General features: G+C 42.5%; 1 protein-coding gene across 1 annotated transcript in view; it reads left to right on the top strand.

The window, feature by feature from the left end:
* CATSPERB (cation channel sperm associated auxiliary subunit beta) overlaps positions 1 to 3042 on the top strand; it is a 110831-nt gene extending 107789 nt beyond the window's left edge. Inside the window, exon 26 of the mRNA XM_064291860.1 lies at positions 2638 to 3042. Within this exon, the coding sequence (XP_064147930.1) occupies positions 2638 to 2856 (219 nt within the window). The 3' untranslated portion in view covers positions 2857 to 3042. The remainder of the gene's footprint in view (positions 1 to 2637) is intronic.
* The last annotated feature ends 14815 nt before the right edge of the window (positions 3043 to 17857 follow it).

Raw genomic sequence — 17857 nt, 5'->3', positions numbered from 1 at the left:
AAAATTTGTCCCTTTGTGACTGACTTATTTCACCCAGCATAGTGTTTTCAAGGTTCATGCATGTTGTGGCATGTATCAGGACTTCATTTTTCTTTATGGCAGAGTAGCATTCCATTATATGTGTGTGTGTGTATGTGTGTGCGTGTGTGTGTGTATATATATATATATATATATATAAACTCTGGTGGCAGACTTGTTAAGAGTTTGGCTGCTAACCAAAAGGTCGGCAGTTCAAATCCACCAGGCACTCCTTGGAAACCCTATGAGGCAGCTCTACTCCGTCCTGTGGGGTTGCTATGAGTCAGAATCAACTCGATGGCAATGGATTTGGTTTTTTTGGTTTTGTATATATAAACACACTCACTGCATTTTGTTCCTCTCATGTATTTGTAACATTTTCCTTTCCAGTATTATCCTCCTTTTGGTTATTTGCATTGAGTCTTAAATATTCCAAAAGCTTTGAAAGTCCAAAACCTGTTTCCCCATGTAACCTATGAAAAAAACAACTCGTTTTCCTCATTCATATGACATCTGCTGCCTGTAGGGGGTGGGAAGGAGTGAGGATTTGATTAAATTGGTTAATGACACATTCAGAGTCAAATACTGATAACACATTGCCTGAAACAAAATGTCTTGCAGGAAAAAAAGAGAAAAAGCCAAACATGTGAAACTAAGGAGTTGGATGGTAATTCTGAACTGATGGGGTAGTATTGGGAAATGTCAATATATTGGTAACTAAAACCATGCAAACACAACACTTCCCAATTAATAAATTAATTGAGCTTATGTGATCTAAGGATAAAAATTCAAGATTGAACCCCATGGAGGAAGTGGTGACATAGTAAGGGGATCAAGTACCAAATACCTCTTCATAGCAATGGGCAAAAACGTAGATAGAACGGACACAGGGAACCCAGGGTGGAAAGGGCGAGTGTGCTGTCCCATTGTGGGGGATGCAGCCAATGTCACAAAACAGTAGGTGTATATATTTTTGAATGAGAAATTAACTTGAGCTGTAAACTTTCACCTAAAGCACAATAAAAAGAGAAGACCCCCCTCTCCAAACAAAACAAAAATGTGGATAGTTATTTTAAAGCTTTGGTTTTTGTTTAAGTATAAGGAAATTTGACTAGTTTAAAAACAGAAAAACAAATTGGTGTCAAGGTAGGATTTTAGAGATGGAGGAGAATGAGAAGTAGAAAGTCCTTCACAGAGCTGTGTCTTAGTTGCTAGAATTGCTGTAACAGAAATACCACAAGTAGGAGGCTTTAAAGGATAGAAATTAATTTTCTCACAGTTCAGGAGCCTGGAGGTTGGAATTCAATGTGTGGCTCTTGGGAGAGGTTCTTTCTTACCTGTTGCAGCTTCTAGTGGCCAGCCATCCTTGGAGCTCCAGAGCTTGTAGATACATCTACCCATCAGCTTTCAGTAGGGTCTGTCTTTCCTGTTTCGGCTGGCTTGCTTCTGTGCCTAATCTGCTCTTTTTATATCTCAGACGCGATCAGGTCTAAGACACACCCCACGCTGAGATGGTCTCATTAACATAACAAAGAAAGCCCTCTTCCTAAATGGGATGACATCCATAGGTATAGGGGTTAGGATTCCAACACATATTTGGGGGAACACAATTCAATCCGTAACCAGCTGTAGCAGAGGGGATCCAGCACACAATGTCAGTAGCTAACTTTTGAAAACCAGGGCAACATTTTCACAGCATGCATGTATGTAAGTAAAAATGGAAAGAATGAATATGAGGGGGGTTGTGAAAGAATTGATAGCGTGTGGCTACTATTCCTGAGAAAAAATTTCCTGCGTGGGCTATTAGGAGCATGGTGGTATCTTTAACTTGAGTTATACCCTCAGAGCAGCTTGTGGATCCTTCTTGTTAGCATGTTTTTTCACAGTTTCTTTTACCTTGAAAGATGACCTTGCTACCTACTTCACAGGAAAAAACCGAAGCTGTTGGGCTTGAGCCATGTTACTCTCCTCATACCCTCACTTCTGCACTGAACATACAATGGTGCCCATCCTTGCCTCACGTCCCAGAGAGGAGAAAAAAAGTCTGTATGTCAATAGGTCTATCTCTCCCCTAGGAATTAGTTTTTGTTAATTATCCATGCAGGCAGAGGAAACATTTTGAATACATAGAAAATTTCCTATGTCTTATATAGAAGATATTCAAAAGAGATGGTAGCTTGAAAGAGCATGTACTATTTCTGCCTTCCTGGGATGTCCCTTTTTCTCCTCTCCTTATTCTTCAAGATCCAGCTCAGGAAGCTTATTCCCTGGATGTCCGTGGGCGATCAGGCACTGCCTCCTCCATTTTCCCACAGAACCCTGCCCGTTCCCCTGTAACTGAACACAAAATGTTTTCCTGCCACAGAAGGTTCTATTTGCCATTAGAGACATAGGATAACAAATGGAATTCTTATTCTCTATTTACTGTGTGCAAATTGTTCCTTGTCAGATTGTCAAGAGGCTATTTCTAAGCTTTTGTGGTTGCTGAATAGCTGTGTAAGTCTAAGCAGAATGTTGCTAAATGACCAATAGTGTCACCACCGTTATAGGAAACATATGAAGTTCAGTGTTTCTAATGACTAGATGCAAAAAGCTTAAAGACTACTTTTTCTGTTGCAGATTTATGTTGACGAAGCACCTTTGCCATTTCCAGGACATACCCTTATTGCCATCGCAGCAGCCATAGTGCTAGGAGGATTAATTTTTGTAGTATTTATGTTTCAGCTGCGTAACATTCACCCATGGCAGCTATGCCGAAAACTGTTTAGAAGAAACAAAGTGAACTTATCAAGAATCGAGGTCTTTCAGCAGGCTCATAAAAGAAAATCTGAATGGTGAATGAATGATAATCACAATTTACTCTTTATTTCCTAGTTTTACTAAATAACCCCTAGGACAATATATTTAAATATTCAATGTACAAACTAGGTTAACTACAGAGTTACCATTTAATTTGAATTGCTATTTGTCAATGCGTTTACTATTACATTTTATTATTTTGTATACATGAAAAATTTCTTGAGTCAGCACATATACAGAGGATTTTTCTTAAGGTTTTAAAAATATAAAATGATAAACACCTCTGTGTGGAATGGGTTTTCTGTATTTTTTGGCTCTTATTAGCTGGAGCCACCACCTGTCTGTCCGTTTGCTGTACTGTGGTGGCTTGCGTATTGCTGTGATGCTGGAAGCTATGCCATTGGTATTTCAAATACCAGCAGAGGCACCCATGGTGAACAGGTTTCAGCTGAGTTTCCAGACTAAGACAGAATAGGAAGAAGGACCTGGCGATCTACTTCTGAAAAAAAAGTTAGCTGGTGAACCTTATGGGTAACAACATAAGATTGTCTCATCTAGTGCAGGAAGATGAGCCCCTCAGGTTGGAAGGCACTCAAAATACAATGGGGGAAGAGCTGCCTCCTCAAAGCAGAGGTCTACCTAAATGATGTGGATGGAATAAAGTTTTGGCGACCTTTGTTTGCTGATGTGGCATGACTCAAAATGAAAAGTAACAGCTGAAAACATCCATTAGTAATTGGAACATGGGATGTACAAGGTATGAATCAAGGAAAATTGAACTATGGTGTTGGTGAAGAATATTGAATATACCATGAACTGCCAGAAGAACGAACAAATCTGTTGTGGAGGAAGTACAGCCAGAATGCACCTTAGAAGCAAGGATGGCAAAACTTTGTCTAACTTACTTTGGACATATTATTAGAAGGGACTGATACCTGGGGGAGGACATTATGCTTGGTAGAGGGTCAGTGAAATAGAGGACACCCTCAACAAGATGGACTGACACAGTGGCTCAACAATGGGCAGAAACATAGCGACAATTGTAAGGACGAAGCAGGACCAGGCAACATTCTGTTCTGTTACACATGGGGTCACTATGAGTCAGAACCAACTGGATGGACCAAACAACATGACAACATTAGCTGGAGCCCAATCTGTGGCAGCAGAGCCCCCTAGCCATGCCCTTTCCAGGCAGAAGTGTGAGTAGAAGGCAGCCGTGCCAGGGTAAGATAGGTGGGGAGGGAGGCCAATCTGCAGGAGTGCTTTCAGACCCTCACAAGAAATAAAGATGAAGCAATTTGGGTTTCTTGAGGTGCCTACAAAACCAGACTGTGGTACCTGAAAAGAGAGAAATGTACCCGCATCGTGGGTGTAGTAGGACACTGTGTCTGAGTGAGGCATGGGTTTACAAACCTACATGCAGCGTGTAGAATTCCGAAGGATGTTTCTTCGTGTGCTCTCTCACGCACCTGTTCCCAATTAGCCTAAAGATGGTCAATACATTCAGAGGTCAGAGGGTTACACACTCCTGGAACAGCTCACTAGGACCAGCACACTGTTTTGACAACATAAGGCTTCTAGTCCAGAGAGCTCCATTCTGAAAGCTATGAACAGTGGCCATGACTGTATACCATTAAAGTTCTTTCGAGAGGGCAGCACAGTGAGGTGGATAAGAGAATCAGAATCAGCCAGACTTCCTGGGCTTGCCACTTACTAGATGCTTGGACTTGGGCAAGTTATTTAATCTCTTTATGACTTAGTTTCTTCACCTGTAAAGTGGGGACGATAATAATACTTACCCTAAGAGGACTGTGGTGAGGATCAAATAAGTTAATACATATGAAGTACTTAGAAGAGTGTCTGGCACCCAGCGAGCCCTCTAGGTGTTAGCTCTTAATGTTATTATTATTTCTAGGTTGCAAGTAATAGTTGTTGTTGTTAGGTGTTATTGAGTCGGTTCCAACTCATAGCAACCCTATGCACAACAGAACGAAATGCTGCCTGGTTCTGTGCCATCCCCACAATCGTTGTCATGCTTGAGCTCATTGTTGCAGCCACTGTGTCAATCTACTTTGTTGAGGGTTTTCCTTTTTCCCCTTCACCCTGTACTCTGCCAAGCATGATGTCCTTCTCCAGGGACTGATCCCTCCTGACAACATGTCCAAAGTAGGTAAGATGCAGTCTCACCATCCTTGCCTCTAAGGAGAATTGTGGCCGCACTTCTTCCAAGACAGATTTGTTCGTTCTTTTGGCAGTCCATGGTATATTCAACATTCTTCGCCAACACCACAATTCAAAGGCGTCAACTCTTCTTCAGTCTTCCTTATTCATTGTCCAGCAAGTAATAGAGATATAATTATGACAAAGAGGAAAATTTATTGGAAGTATACTACAGAAAAGTCAGATAATCAAAGCGAAATCTGAAAATCACTTCTTGCCACGGATAGGAATGAGAAACCATTCTGGGGAAAATCACTTCTTGCCACAGATAGGAATGAGAACCATTCCGGGAACCTTGAGAACAGGCGTTTGTTAGCTGCCTCTTCAGAGCATCCCTTGGGCCAGGGGTCTAGAGATGTAGTCAAAAGTGTAGGCTGCAGAGTCTAAAAACCTGTTTTTTTTTTTTTTAATAAACTTTTAATTTTAGAATAGTTTTAGATTTGCAGAAAAGTTGTGGCGCTAGTACAGAGAGTTCCCGTTTACCCTACGCCCAGTTTCCCTTACATCTAACAGCTTACAGCTGGTTTTTATCTAGCTCCATCACTTGCTGGTCATGTGATAAATACCTTGGGAAAGCTATGGAACTTTTCGGAGATTCAGTCCTGTGGTCTACTTCATGTATAGGCCTGCTGTGCACACATGTGTCTTCCTGTAGATTCAAAGATCCCCTGCTAACATAATCCAACTCTTGGGCATGTAACCACCAATACATTCACCTCCTCCCCAAACGGCCACAATCCAAAGACCTAGTTAGCTCTGGGTCCAGAGGTAATGCCACGGAGCTACCATTCTTGGAGTCCGGGGTCTCTAGGTGATAACAGTTTTTCTTAGCTTGTACTCAAAAAGGGGAAAATGATCATTATTACATTTTAGCAGAAAATAAGAAATGCAAGAAGAGTTTATGGTCCTTGTTTCTGTAACTAAAACTAAGGCTGTTTTTAGCCTTACCTCTCCACTACACGTTCCATGTGTTCCCTTGCTGTTGAGGAGCACCTCAGCTAATCAGGATTCTTTGCCCAGGAGGGTGAATCACCTCCATTCCTGAAGTATCTGAGCCGTTGGTAATCCTGCCCTTATGTGCTTGTAATTGTCTTCCATTGATCTTTATCCTTGGGCATTGTAATAAAAGTAGGTGGCTCAGGATCCACCCAAATAAACTTTGGTCCTTATCGTGTTACACCAAAAATAAATAAATAAATAAATAAAAACCAAACCCATTGCTGTCGAGTTGATTCCGACTCATAGCAACCCTACAGGACAGAGTAGAACTGCCTCATAGGGTTTCCAAGGAGCGGCTGGAGAATTCAACTGCTGACCTTTTGGATAGCATTCAAATGCTTAACCACTGCACAACCCGGGGCTCCGATTGTGTTATATAGCAGGTTTAATTTCCCTCAGTAGGATCAATTATACCCCCTTTTGCCTCTTTCCCTAATATGTGAGGGACCAAATACAGCCATATGGCAGTGTTAGTTTCCAATTCAGTGGGGCTATTATTATGTTCACTGGTAGAACCATTTCTACCTTGGCTAGATAAGCCACCTGGTCATCAGAGTTTAGAACACAAAAAGCAAAATTTTGGGTAATGGCTTATTAAGTGAAATCTTAATCAGAACAATTCACCCTCCACCCCTTTGTTTCTCAAAGTATTGTATTTTAGCTATAGGCAACATCCCCATATATTGGGAATTGCTGACATGGAACATATATTTCATCCTGCCAGAAGAATCCCCAGTGTCCAAGGGGATTGAACCTTGCATGAACCTTCCATAGGCCTCCTTGTATCATAAGACCATCTGTTTCTAGGGGTTACACTGTACGTTCACAACAGTGAAATAGAATGAATCCCACTGTCTCACTTCTGTTTGTAAAGTGAGTGAGGATTGGTCAGAAGGAAACTGTGAGGGATTAAGACCTTTAGAATCTCAAAGACCTGAAAAGACTATAGTGTCTCCCACATTTAATAAATAAAAATTTTGAAATAAACCAAAACTTAAATGTCTGTGAAAATTTGAATGGCTTCTGTCTAGATTTTCTGACTACAAAATTCTGGATAAGTTAATCAGAGCTTTACTGTTCTCATTTTTTTGTTTTTTGTTTACCCATTCCTTGTATTGGTACATAAAACAGTAGAGATGGGAAGAAATGATGGCAGTGTACACAACATTCAGAGTAAATTAGCCAGCATGATTACTGTCCAGTATAATGTTTCCCTACGGAGCAAAGAGCAAGCATGCTTACTGCCCGTTATAAAAGATTCAAGTTCCCATGACCCACTCAGGGTTCCTTTCCAGTAACACAACCTACTCTATGTGGAGGTGTTGTCTGGCACTCTTCACGCTGCCCTGGGCTTGGGAACTGGTGCAAAAATGCTGATGCCCTGGCTAGTGCTACTGGTTTAATAAACCATCCTTTGTTTTTGTCCCAGGAGTCTCTTGTCCTCAACCAATATCCACAGGACTGTAGTAGACTCTGGAAACCCTGATGGCATAGTGGTTAAGAGCTACCACTGCTAACCAAAAGGTCGGCAGTTTGAATCCACCAGGTGCTCCTTTGAAACTGTGTAGGGCAGTTCTACTCTGTCCTCTAGGGTCTGTATGAGTCGGAATCAACTTGAAGGCAACAGGTTTGGGTTTTGGTAGTAGACTATCCTGCTAGTTTACAAATAGGGTAAAATCTCAGACCACTTGACATAAACTAGGTATAAATTTGTTTATAGGTCTACTGGGTCATGAAGTAAGAATTACAAGATTTGTGCTGCAGCCTGGATGGGTAAGATCCCATTCAAAGCTGTCAGATTTTTTGGAACAAACGCATCAGAGCATCAGATTGTAGTGTTTTGAAGACTATCCAATGTACCATGGACTATCAAACAAATGAGTCTTGTAGGAAACACAGCCAGAATGCACCTTAGAAGTGAATATGGTACTTTGGACACATTATCAGGAGGGACCAGTCCCTGGAGAAGGACGTCATGCTTCGTAAAGTAGAGGATGAGCAAAAAAGAGGAAGATCCTCCATGAGATGGATTGACACAGTGGCTGCAACAATGGGCTCAAACATAGCCAGGATGGTCCAAAGATGGCACAGGACTGGGCGGCAGCATTTTGTTCTGTTGTAGGGTCGCTATGAGTTGGAACCAACTCAATGGCACCTAACAACTGCCACCACCACCACCTAACATTGAGGTCTGTAGGGGACTCCGCTGACATACCAGTCCTCCTACAAGCAAGGTGCCACCTGCTTTATTCCTGAGCACTTTTGTTTTTAATGGAAACCCTGGTGGCACGGTGGTTAACAGCTACTGCTGCTAACCAAAAGGTTAGCAATTCAAATCCACCAGGCACTCCTTGGAAACTCTATGGCGCAGTTCTACTCTGTCCTATGGGGTCGCTAAGTGTCCGAATCCACTGGATGGCAACAGCCTTCGTTGTTTTTTTTTTTTTTTTTGGTTTTGGTTTTTAATGGAAGGTCTGAGTGATAGGAACGACCAGGGCTTCAGGCCCTCCCGGTGCCTCATAGGAGGAACCCTGTGAGGAGACAGCAAAGTGCCCCACGTCTGTTAGACTTCCTCCCGTCCCACCCCGCTCCTCCCCTACTCCCCTCCCCTCTTCCTTCCTCCCTCCCTCCCCTCTTCCTTCCTCCCTCCCTCCCCTCTTCCTCCCTCCCTCCCTCCCCCTTCCTCCCTCCCTCCCTCCCCCTTCCTCCCTCCCTCCCTCCCCCTTCCTCCCTCCCTCCCTCCCCCTTCCTCCCTCCCTCTCTCTCTGTCCCCTCCCTCTCTCCCTCCCTCCCCCCGCCCTGCCCTCTCTCCCCCAACCCTCCCTCCCTCCCTCCCCTTGCCCGCCTGTGCCTCCCTCCGCCCAACCGCGGCTCCCAGGAAGGGCACCCAGGCCGGAGGGCGCTGGAGGCGGAGGGCACCGAAACCTGCCCGCCGCCTCCCTCGCGCCGTGGTCGGCCTCCTGGGAAGGGCATAGAACAGCTCCTCCCCTGCGCCGGCCAGGGGCGAGGTACGCAATCACCTGCGACACCTAGAGGCGCCCAGGTGGGTGCGTGCTCGCCGTGGGGTGGGCCGCTGCCTGCCTCCCTTCCAGGACCTTCGTGAAGGAAACGGTAAAACCTTTGAGAGGCATGAAGTAAAATCTGAACGAGTGGGAAGACAAATCGCGTTCTTGACCGAGAAAACATAATACCATAAAAACGTCAATTCTTTAACACACAAATTTAACGTAACTCTAATCAAAATCCGCACCACGTGTTAGTTTGTCTACTGTGGTTGAACTGTCCGCTGTTAGAGGCGTTTTGGAAAGTAATCCGGCAAAAGCCAGCAGTTCCTTTCCTGGGGATCTAGCCCGTAGAAACAAAAGCCCTGATGCTTAAGGATATTAGAAGAAGAAGAAGAAAAAAAAAATCCTACTGGCATCGAGTCGATTCCCACTCATAGTGACCCTATAGGACAGAGTAGAACTGTCCCACAGGGTTTCCAAGGATAGACTGGTGGACTCGAACTGCCAGCCTTTTGGTTAGCAGCTGAGCTGGTAACCACTGCACCACCAGGGCTCCGTTTTAGAATATATGTCAAGTTTATTGAAGCATTGTTGGAACTAGCAAAAATAAAACCAACACAAAGTGAATGTTTATCAATAGGAAAACAGTTGAATAAAGATAGTGCTCCCCCCACACCATGGGATATTACGCAGCCCTTGGAGCCCTGGTGGCGCCGTGGTTAAGAGCGCTGCTAACAAAAGGTCCTCAGTTCGAATGCACCAGCCGCTCCTTGGAAACCGTACGGAGCAGTTCTACTCTTTCCTATCGGGTCACTGTGAGTCGGAATCGACTCAGTGGCAACGGGTTTGGTTTTTCCGGTTTATTATAAAGAATGAATTAGAGATATACTGGTTGACTGGGATGAATTTCCGTGCGATATTATTGAATACGAAATGCAAGATGGAGATGATGTTGTTAGATGCCGTGGACTCAGTTCCTTGTGACAGAATAGAACTGCCCCATAGGGCTTTCTTGGCTGTAATCTTTACGGCAGCAGATCACCGGGTCTTTCTCCCGCGGAGCCTCTGGGCGGGTTCAAACTGCCAACCTTTGAGTTAGCAGCCTAGCGCTTAACCGTTTCACCTCTAGGGCTCTTATGATGGAGGTAACAGTGTCTGATTCTGGTTTTGTAGAACAATATGTTTATATGGGTGTGCTTGTTTTTTTATATGATTAAGTGAGTGTAAGGAAAAGATGAAAGGATGTCAATTAAGTTATTCACATAAGCCGTCCTGGTGGTGAAAGTGGAGGACCATATAGTAAAAGGGAGGGAGAATGAGAGGGGAAAGCGACCAAAGAGCTAAAGAAAAAAAGGAGTTAAAAAATGTATATGTATATATGCATTTTTGTAAAATTGTGTTTTTGTATTTTTGCATATTTAGTATTTTAAAAAGATGGGGTAAGGGAGAGAGACATTCTGATTACGTTTGCATGCTGAGATACTTGAGCGTTATTAACAGCTATATATTTCTCTTGTTTATAGGAATCTGATTAATTCGGGTAGTTTGCTGATTTCTTTAGATTTTATAATCATCAATGATGTCACATTTTAGTTTCAGCATTCCAACGGCTACCTCTTAGTTTTTTTTTTATTAATATATTATCAATACTTTCAAAACAATAAGTGGAAAATGGTGAAAATAGGCCTCCTTGTATTACTTCTGAATTTAAAAGAATACTTTTCGAGCACAGGTCACAGACTCAAATGCCTGCGCAAGACTTGTCATTAAACCCGGTCAAGTGTTCTGGAAGCGCCCCCTTGCGGAAGTTGCATTACCGGGCATTGCAGTGTTCAGTGCAACTAATTCAGGATCGTTGCAGTACAGTGTGTGGTGGGCCAGATAGAGTAGTGTGACTGCTGGTTTATGGCCGCTTCGCTATGGTGGTGCAGTGGTTAAAGCGCTCAGCCTCCAACCTGAAGGTCGGCATTTGGAACCCACCATTGGCTCCGCTGGAGAAAGATGTGACAGTCTGCTTCCTTAAAGATTTATAGCATTGGAAACTCTATGGGACAGTTCTACTCTGTCCTGTAAAGTCGCTGTGAGTTGAAATCGACTGTATGTCAACATATTTAGTTTTGTTTTTTTTTAGTACGCAAGAATTCTGCTATTAAGTATAACGCTGACTTAACCATTTAAGGTGGTTATTTTTTTCATTATCTTACCAAACCAACAAAATCGGTTGCCATCGAGTTGATTCTGACCCATGGCGACCTTATAGGACAGAGTTGAACTGCTCCATAGGGTTTCCAAGGAGCGGCTGGTGGATTAGAACTGCCCACTGCACCACGAGGGCCCCATTATCTTAACAGGTGAATGCTAACAGTTGTTCTTTTTTGAACAGCAGCTGCTAGTGTGTTATTACATGTACCATTTATCCAAGTGTTGGTTAGAAGCCCATATATTCTTGATATAAAAGTCAAAAATTAACCATAACTACCACAGCCTCCACCAGACTGAGTCCAGCGCAACTAGATGGTGCTTGGCTACCACCACCCACTGCTCTGACAAGGATCACAATAGAGGGTCCTGGACAGAGCTGGAGAAAAATGCAGAACAAAATTCTAACTTACACAAAAAGACCAGACTTACTGGTCTGACAGACTGCAGAAACCCTGAGAGTATAGCCCCTGGACACCCTGAGGTTCACCCTTCAGCCAAAGATTAGACAAGCCCATAAAACAAACAATAATACAGGTAGCTCAACCACGTATACAAGACTAAATGGGCACACCAGCCCAGGGCCAAGGACAAGAAGGCAGGAGGGAACAGGAAAGCTGGACGAATGGAAACGGGGAACCCAGGGTCAAGAAGGGGAGAGTGTTGATATGTCACAGGGTTGGCAACCAATGTCACCAAACAATATGTATACTAATTGTTTAATGAGAAACTAATTTGTTCTGTAAACCTTCGTCTAAAGCACAATAAAAAAGTCAAAAATTACTGGGATGTTATTGACACAGTGGAAGTAAAAGCTTCTAGTAAACTCTACTATCAGGTAACATGTCTGCCTGCTTTACAGCTCAATAAAAATTATTAATCATTTTAGAAAGGAAACCTGGCCTTAGTAAAGATTTGGGATTACTTTAATTTTTTCTTTCAGGGAAATTTTCTAATGTTCTTAGCAAAAGAAAAATAAACAGGTAGATAGATAATTAAGGAACTCCAAAAGTGACATAGATCACACTATCTAAAGACATTTTCATCCTTTTAAAGTCTGTTGGATTTTTGGAATCTAATCTTTTTTTTTTTTTTAGTATTACACTGTGTTTTTGGTGAGTTTACACAGGAACTGAGGTTCTCATTTAACAATTTCTATACATATTGTTCAGTGATGTTGGTTACATTCTTCACAATATATGGAACCTAATCTTCTTGCAGGAGCCCTGGTGGCACAGTGGCTAAACACTCGACTGCTAGCTGAAAGGTCAGTTGTTCGAACTCACCAGCGACTCTACAGGAGAGAAGTGTGACAACCTGCTTCCATAAAGATTATAGCCTTCGAAACACACTGGGGTAGTTCTACTCTGTCCTGTAGGGTCTCTGTAAGTGGGAATTGACTTGATGGCAATGGGTTTGGGTTTTTTTTTTCTTTTTAATCTTCTTGCAGACAGGAAAATGAAACCGTCCCTATGGCTCATCTAGCATACAGTTACCTATCTTGGTAGCAAGGCACTTGCTGAATTCTTCTAAGAATAGTCAGAAACCTAAGGGCCTCTCCGGCCAGGCATCAGTAAGGCAGCCGAACAGCGAACCCCACAGGGAGTGGTAGATACTGTGGCAAATGTGTGAGCACGTCATCTTTGCAGCTAGCTTCTGGTGTGTATCACCAGCCCGCTGTTGTTCTGTGGCAATGTGACCAGTGTGGCCAGATTTTCCAGGATCTCAAGAGAAGTCAGAAATCTGGATTTTTATGTAGAACTCCCCGATTTTTAACCTATGCATGCAAGTTCATAGGACAGTGAACTGCATTCCACCCTCAGATTGATAGTTTGCAACCTCTAATCAGAGGATAAAATGGATGTCCCCTGGGAAGGGACTAAAGAGGTTCAGCGTGCAGAAATCACAAGCTGATAACGATTAGAATTTCAGTTGATGTTAATGGCCCAACAGATCGTTGAACCATCGACGTTGGTCTTTATCTCCTTCTCCTCAAGTTTGGAAACTTTAAAGATGTTCTCTGTTACAAATGCCTTTCTAGAATGAAGCTCTCTGCCAAGCATTCTCACATAGAGATTATCAGATGAGCTAACACATTTTTAGTGTCTTTTTTTATTATTATTATTTAATGTATTAAAACTCAAGAAGCAAATGCCATTGTGAGTTTTCAAAAGGCTGACTCCCTAAAGTCAAAAAAAAAAAAAGCTGAAATTCTTGGGACAGAGCCAGAGTTGGGTACTGAGAGATGAGAAACCATCTCGACCTTTGGGCTCAGACAGGAAATGTGACAGAAAACTGGGGAGCCATTTGATGCCAAAGCATTCAAGGATTGAAATCCTTTCTAAAGTTGAGTATAAAACTGGAATTTCAGTGTGTAGGCATTTATTTTTTTCCCCTTGTTAAGAACTTTATTCCCTCAATGAGGCTTTTAGATTCCCTGCTTGGGCCAACAGAGCCCTTTGACTCCCTTGATTCAAACAACTCTTTGGGGAGTTGTCTTAGTCATCTAGTGCTGCTATAACAGAAATACCACAAATGGATGGCTTTAACAAAGAGAAGTTTATTCTCTCACAGTCCAGTAGGCTAGAAGTCCGAATTCAGGGCACTGGCTCCAGGAGAAGGCTTTCTTTATTGGCTCTGGAGGAAGGTCCTTGTCATCAGTCTTCCCTTGGTCTGGGAGCATCTCAGCGCAGGAACCTCAGGTCCAAAGGATGCACTCTGCTCCCCATGCTGTTTTCTTGGTGGGATGAGGTCCACAACTCTCTGCTGGCTTTCCTTTCCTTTTTATCTCTTGAGAGATAAAAGGTGGTGCAGGCCATACCCGAGGGAAACTTCCTTTACACTGGATCAGGAATGTGACCTGGGTAAGGGTGTTACAATCCCACCCTAATCTTCTTTAACATAAAATTATAACCACAAGATGGAGGACAACCACACGATACTGGCAATCATGGCCCAGCCAAATTGATACACACATTTTTGGGGGGACATAATTCAATCCGCGACAGGAGTACATGTCAAGGAAGAGTTTGTATATTCCCCCATATCTGTCTTTTTTTTTTTTTTTAATTACGGTGTGCTTCCATTTTTAAAAAATGTTTTTTTTTTGAAAGTTGACACAGCAAACGGGTTCCCATTTGACAATTTCTATACAAATTGTTGAGTGACATTCGTGCTCTAGTTTCCCCGCCCCCATATCTTCTCATCTTTGCTTTAGAGTAACTGTTGACCTTTTAGTTTGACGTAGACGTTTTTTAATGGAGCACCGTACTCACAGGTAATATCGTTTATTTTGTGTACCAATCTGTTATCTTGCTAAAAGGTGACCTTGGGATAGTTTTGGTTCAAGGTTTAAAGAAAATCTCAGGGTGACGGTTTCAGGGAGTCCTCTAGTTTCAACTAGTCCAGTAAGTCTGGAATTTTTAAGAATTCGAGTTCTGTTTCACCTTTTTTCTCCAGTTCTTTCAGGATCCATCTATTGTGGCCCTGATCAGAATGGTTGGTAGTGGCAGCCAGGCACCATCTAGTTCTTCCAGTTTCAGAGTAGATGAGGCCGTGGCTTACATGGGCTATCAGCCCTGTAGACTAGTTTCTTCTCTGAGACTTTGCTTTCTGTCATGGATCAAATTGTGTCCCCCCAAAATATCTGTCAACTTAGCTGGGCCATGATTCTCAGTATTGTGTGATTGTCCACCATTTTATGTGATTTTCCTATATGTTGTAAATCCTATCACTATGATGTAACAAGATGGATTAGTGGCAGTTATATTGATGAGGTCTACAAGATTGGGTACTGTCTTAAGCCAATCTTTTTTGAGATATAAAAGACAGAAGCAACCAGAGAGACATGGGAACTTCATACCACCAAGAAAGCACTGCCAGGAGCAGAGCACATCCTCTGGACCCAGGGTTCCTATGCAGAGATGCTCACAGACCAAGGAAAAATTGATGACAAGGACCTTCCTCCAGAGCTGACAGAGAAAGCCTTCCCCTGGAGCTGATGCCCTGGATTTGGACTTATAGACTACTGGACTGTGAGAGAATAAACTTCTATTTGTTAAAGCCATCCACTTGTGTTATTTCTGTTACAGCAGCACTAGATGACTAAGACAATTTCCTTCTTTCTCTTTTGCTCCTGACGAATACAGACCAATAGTTATGTCTAAGTATATATGCATTTTGACTAACTACTTACATTAAAAGTTGTGAGGATGGGTGCTGATATTCAAATCACTCTGGCAGTCTGTAACACAGAACTGTCCCCAGCCTATTCTGAACATTTGGCGAAGTGCTCCCTAGAGCAACCGTTGCTAACATTTCAGAGATTGAAAAAAACAAAACAAAACTCTGCTGCCGTTGAGTTGATTCCGACTCATAGCAACCCTATAGGACTGAGTAGAACTGCCCCATAGGGTTTCTAAGAAGCGGCTACTGGATTCAAATGCTGACTTTTCGGTTAGCAGCCAAGCTTTTAACCACTGGGAGAACATAGTGCATGTGTGATCAACTCTCTTTTGTGGTAACTGACTGTAAGACGAGGCTATCTCAGTCAGGATTTAAGAAAGAGACACTGAGAGGTAGATAAATGATAAAAGAATAACTGAGACATTTTACAGTTTGGCCCAGAGCAGCCCTGGTCATACCAGGCCAAAACATCTTGTGAACCCTTTAGGCCTGTGTTCCATTAGTTGCCAATCTCTATTCTAAAGACAGAAAGGACACCCGAGTACTGTCCCATGGTTGTAATCCTGCAGTTTATTTTAATTATAAATATTGTGTTCCTTAGGAACTTTTGTGAGGTCTCCAGCCTTAAAAGTATTTAATACAAGTAGCATCCGAATATTATACACTTCATAGTGCAGTTGTCACAATGGATCCATATCCTGTTAAAATAGAAATTTGTTACTAAACTGTGTGGTAGGATGATACAAATGTTTTTTAAAACTTCTAAAATAAAGATTTGACAATTTTTTGTTGTTGCCATTGTTAGGTGCCATTGAGTAGATTCCCACTTACAGCGACCCTGTGTACAACAGAACGAAACACTGCTGGGTCTTGCACCGTCCTCACAATCGTTGTTGTGTTTGAGCCCATTGTTGCAGCCACTGTGTCAGTCCATCTCCTCAAGGGTCTTCCTCATTTCTGCTGACACTCTACTTTACCAAGCGTGATGTTCTTTAGGGACTGGTCCTTCCTGATAACACAGCCAAAGTAGATAAGATGAAGCCTCGCCATTCTCGCTTCTAAGGAACATTCTGGCTGTACTTCTTCCAAGACAAATTTGTTCATTCTTCAGGGATTCCATGGTATATTCAATATTCTTTGCCAGCACCGTAATTCAAAGGCGTCAATTCGTCTTCGGTCTTCCTTATTCATTGTCCAGCTTTCGCATGCATATGAGGCGGTTGAAAACACCACAGCTTGGGTCAGGTGCACCTTAGTCTTCAAGGTGACATCTTTGCTTTTTAATACTTTGAAGAGGTCTTTTGCAGCAGATTTGCCCAGTGCAATACGTCTTTTGATTTCTTGACTGCTGCTTCCATGGGTGTTGATTGTGGATCCAAGTAAAATGAAATCCTTGACAACTTCAATTTTTTCTCCGTTTATCATGATGTTGCTTATTGGTCCAGTTGTGAGGATTTTTGTTTTATATTGAGGCATAATCCATACTGAAGGCTGTGGTCTTTGATCTTCATCAGTAAGTGCTTCAAGTCTTCTTTACTTTTAGCTTGCAAAGTTGTGTCATCTGCTTAACACAGGTTGTCAAGGAATCTTCCTCCAATCCTGATGCCCCATTCTTCTTCCAGCTTCTTGGATTATTTGCTCAGCATACAGATTGAATAAGTATGGTGAAAGGATATAACCCTGACAGACACCTTTCCTCACTTTAAAACAAGCAGTTTCCCCTTGTTCTGTTCAAACAACTGCCTCTTGAGCTAGGTACAGGTTCCTCACGCACCCAATTAAGTATTCTGGAATTCCCATTCTTCCCAATGTTATCCATAATTTGTTATGATCCACACTTTGCATAGTCAATAAAACATAGGTAGACATCTTTCTGGTATTCTCTGCTTTCAGCCAGGATCCATCTGACATCGACTAGGATATCCCTGGCTCCATGACCTCTTCTGAATCTGGCTTGAATTTCTGGAAGTTCCCTGTCGATGTACTGCTACAGTGGTTTTGAATGATCTTCAGCAAAATTTTACTTGTGTGTGATATTAATGATATTGTTCCATAGTCTCTGCCTTCAGTTAGATCACCTTCCTTGGGAATGGACACAAATATGGATCTCTTCCAGTCGGCTGGCCAGGTAGCTGTCTTCCAAATTTCTTGCCATAGATGAATGAGTGCTTCCAGCACTGCATCCATTTGTTGAAACCTCTCAAATGGTATTCTGTCAATTCCTGGAGCCTTGTTTATTGCCAGTGCCTTCAGTGCCACTTGGACTTCTTCTTTCAGTACCATCGGCTCTTGATCATATGCTACCTCCTGAAATGGGTGGACATCGACCAATTCTTTTTGGCATACTGACTCTGTGTATTTCTTCCATCTTCTTTTGACACTTCCCGCGTCTTTTAATATTTTCCTCATAGAATCCATCAATATTGCAACTC

Source organism: Loxodonta africana, chromosome 10 (assembly GCF_030014295.1).
Source record: "Loxodonta africana isolate mLoxAfr1 chromosome 10, mLoxAfr1.hap2, whole genome shotgun sequence".
Classification (NCBI taxonomy): domain Eukaryota; kingdom Metazoa; phylum Chordata; class Mammalia; order Proboscidea; family Elephantidae; genus Loxodonta; species Loxodonta africana.
Note: the sequence above shows the minus strand (reverse complement) of the source record. Positions and strands in the feature narration are given on the sequence as shown.